Genomic DNA, 1,280 nt, shown 5'->3' with positions numbered 1-1,280 from the left:
AAAAAAAAAAAAAAAAAGTTAATGTACAACCTTTACAAGATGGGCCTAATAGGAAACAATTAAGTCACTGAGGGCACCACCTTAGAAAGGAATTAAAAAAAAAAAAAGAAAAGAAAAGAAAAAAGAAAGGAATTAACACAAGTTTCATGGAACTCTGCCAGTTTTTGAGAGAGCTGTTATAAAAAAAAAAAAAAAGCGAGCCTCATTCCTTGCACATTGGCCTTCTGTCTCCATTACGCGCTCCCCCACCAGCAGGTCTCCTACCACTGGAGTGCCGTGCACTGCTGGAGCCAGCATCATGCCATTTGGACCTTCAGCCTCCAAAACTGAGAGCAAAGTAAACCTCTCTCAACATTATGCAGCCTCAAGTACTGATCATGACAACATAAAAAGCTTAGGGTACAGTAGCTTTGCTGATCCAGATACCATGATGCTGATGCCTTAGGTAAGGTACACACAGCATCTTTTTGGTCTCCACCTGTTGGATGCCAGTGCTGTCCCATGGAAACTATGAATATCAATCCCAAACTGAGACACTCTAAGCTTTCTCCTTTTCTTAGAAGTTCTGGTTTATTGTACTGCTCCAGAAAGTCAAAGGCCAGGCTTCAGCCTCCTACCTGGAGAGAGGGCACCTTGTTATCAATAGGTCTTCCCAGGGAAGCAGCGGTAAAAGAAGCTTCTAACCAAGGCAGCAGGCGTGACTTGATTGTCTCCACACCATCGTTACGTCCTCCTATGAGAGTGCACACACCCAATTAGTGAGAGAAATCTAGCTGTAGAGACCCAAGAAAGCTTAAAGAGACCAGCAGGTCAGGAAACACAGGCTACTGTATTCTCACCTTCTTGAGCCGTTGTAGTGAGAATTCCAAAGAGTTGTCCCTGCACTTTGGCAACTTGTTCGATGAGTTCAAGGCAGTTATTTAGATTCTGATCACATGAGTTGGTCTGTAACACCCAAACAGCAGCTATCAGTGAGGTTCCTTTACTCTGGGACCCAAAGGCCTGCTTGATCCAGGGGCTGCCTGGCTCTGGCAAGCTTGCTCTGGTACAGCCTCCGAGTGGTCACCAAAGCCTATTCCCTATTCCTCCCGGGTGCACAGGAAGGCACTTGCCCCAGAATCCTTTGCCATCTGGGTATGAGCTCAATAACAGTATGGGAAATGATGCGCGCCCTGTCCAGACCTGGCCAACAAGAAAGCCTCCTGAAAATGCTCTTTCTCCCTTTCCCCCTTTTTTTTTTAAATATTTATTTATTTTTATTTATTACATTTATTTATTGT

At 44.4% G+C, this 1,280-nt stretch overlaps 1 protein-coding gene across 5 annotated transcripts in view; it reads right to left on the bottom strand.

Moving 5' to 3' along the window:
- The window catches only part of Spata18 (spermatogenesis associated 18), a 42,893-nt gene that overhangs the window by 25,448 nt on the left and 16,165 nt on the right, over positions 1–1,280 (bottom strand). For all 5 annotated transcript variants that reach the window (XM_023710862.1, XM_023710863.1, XM_023710865.1 and 2 more), the window contains exons 2-3: positions 840–945; positions 618–733 (exon numbers count right to left, since the gene is read on the bottom strand). In XM_023710862.1, coding sequence (XP_023566630.1) covers positions 618–733; positions 840–945 — 222 coding nt within the window. The remainder of the gene's footprint in view (positions 1–617; positions 734–839; positions 946–1,280) is intronic.

This window comes from Octodon degus, unplaced genomic scaffold (genome assembly GCF_000260255.1).
Source record: "Octodon degus isolate 3935 unplaced genomic scaffold, OctDeg1.0 scaffold00019, whole genome shotgun sequence".
NCBI classification, from domain to species: Eukaryota; Metazoa; Chordata; class Mammalia; order Rodentia; family Octodontidae; genus Octodon; species Octodon degus.
Note: the sequence above shows the minus strand (reverse complement) of the source record. Positions and strands in the feature narration are given on the sequence as shown.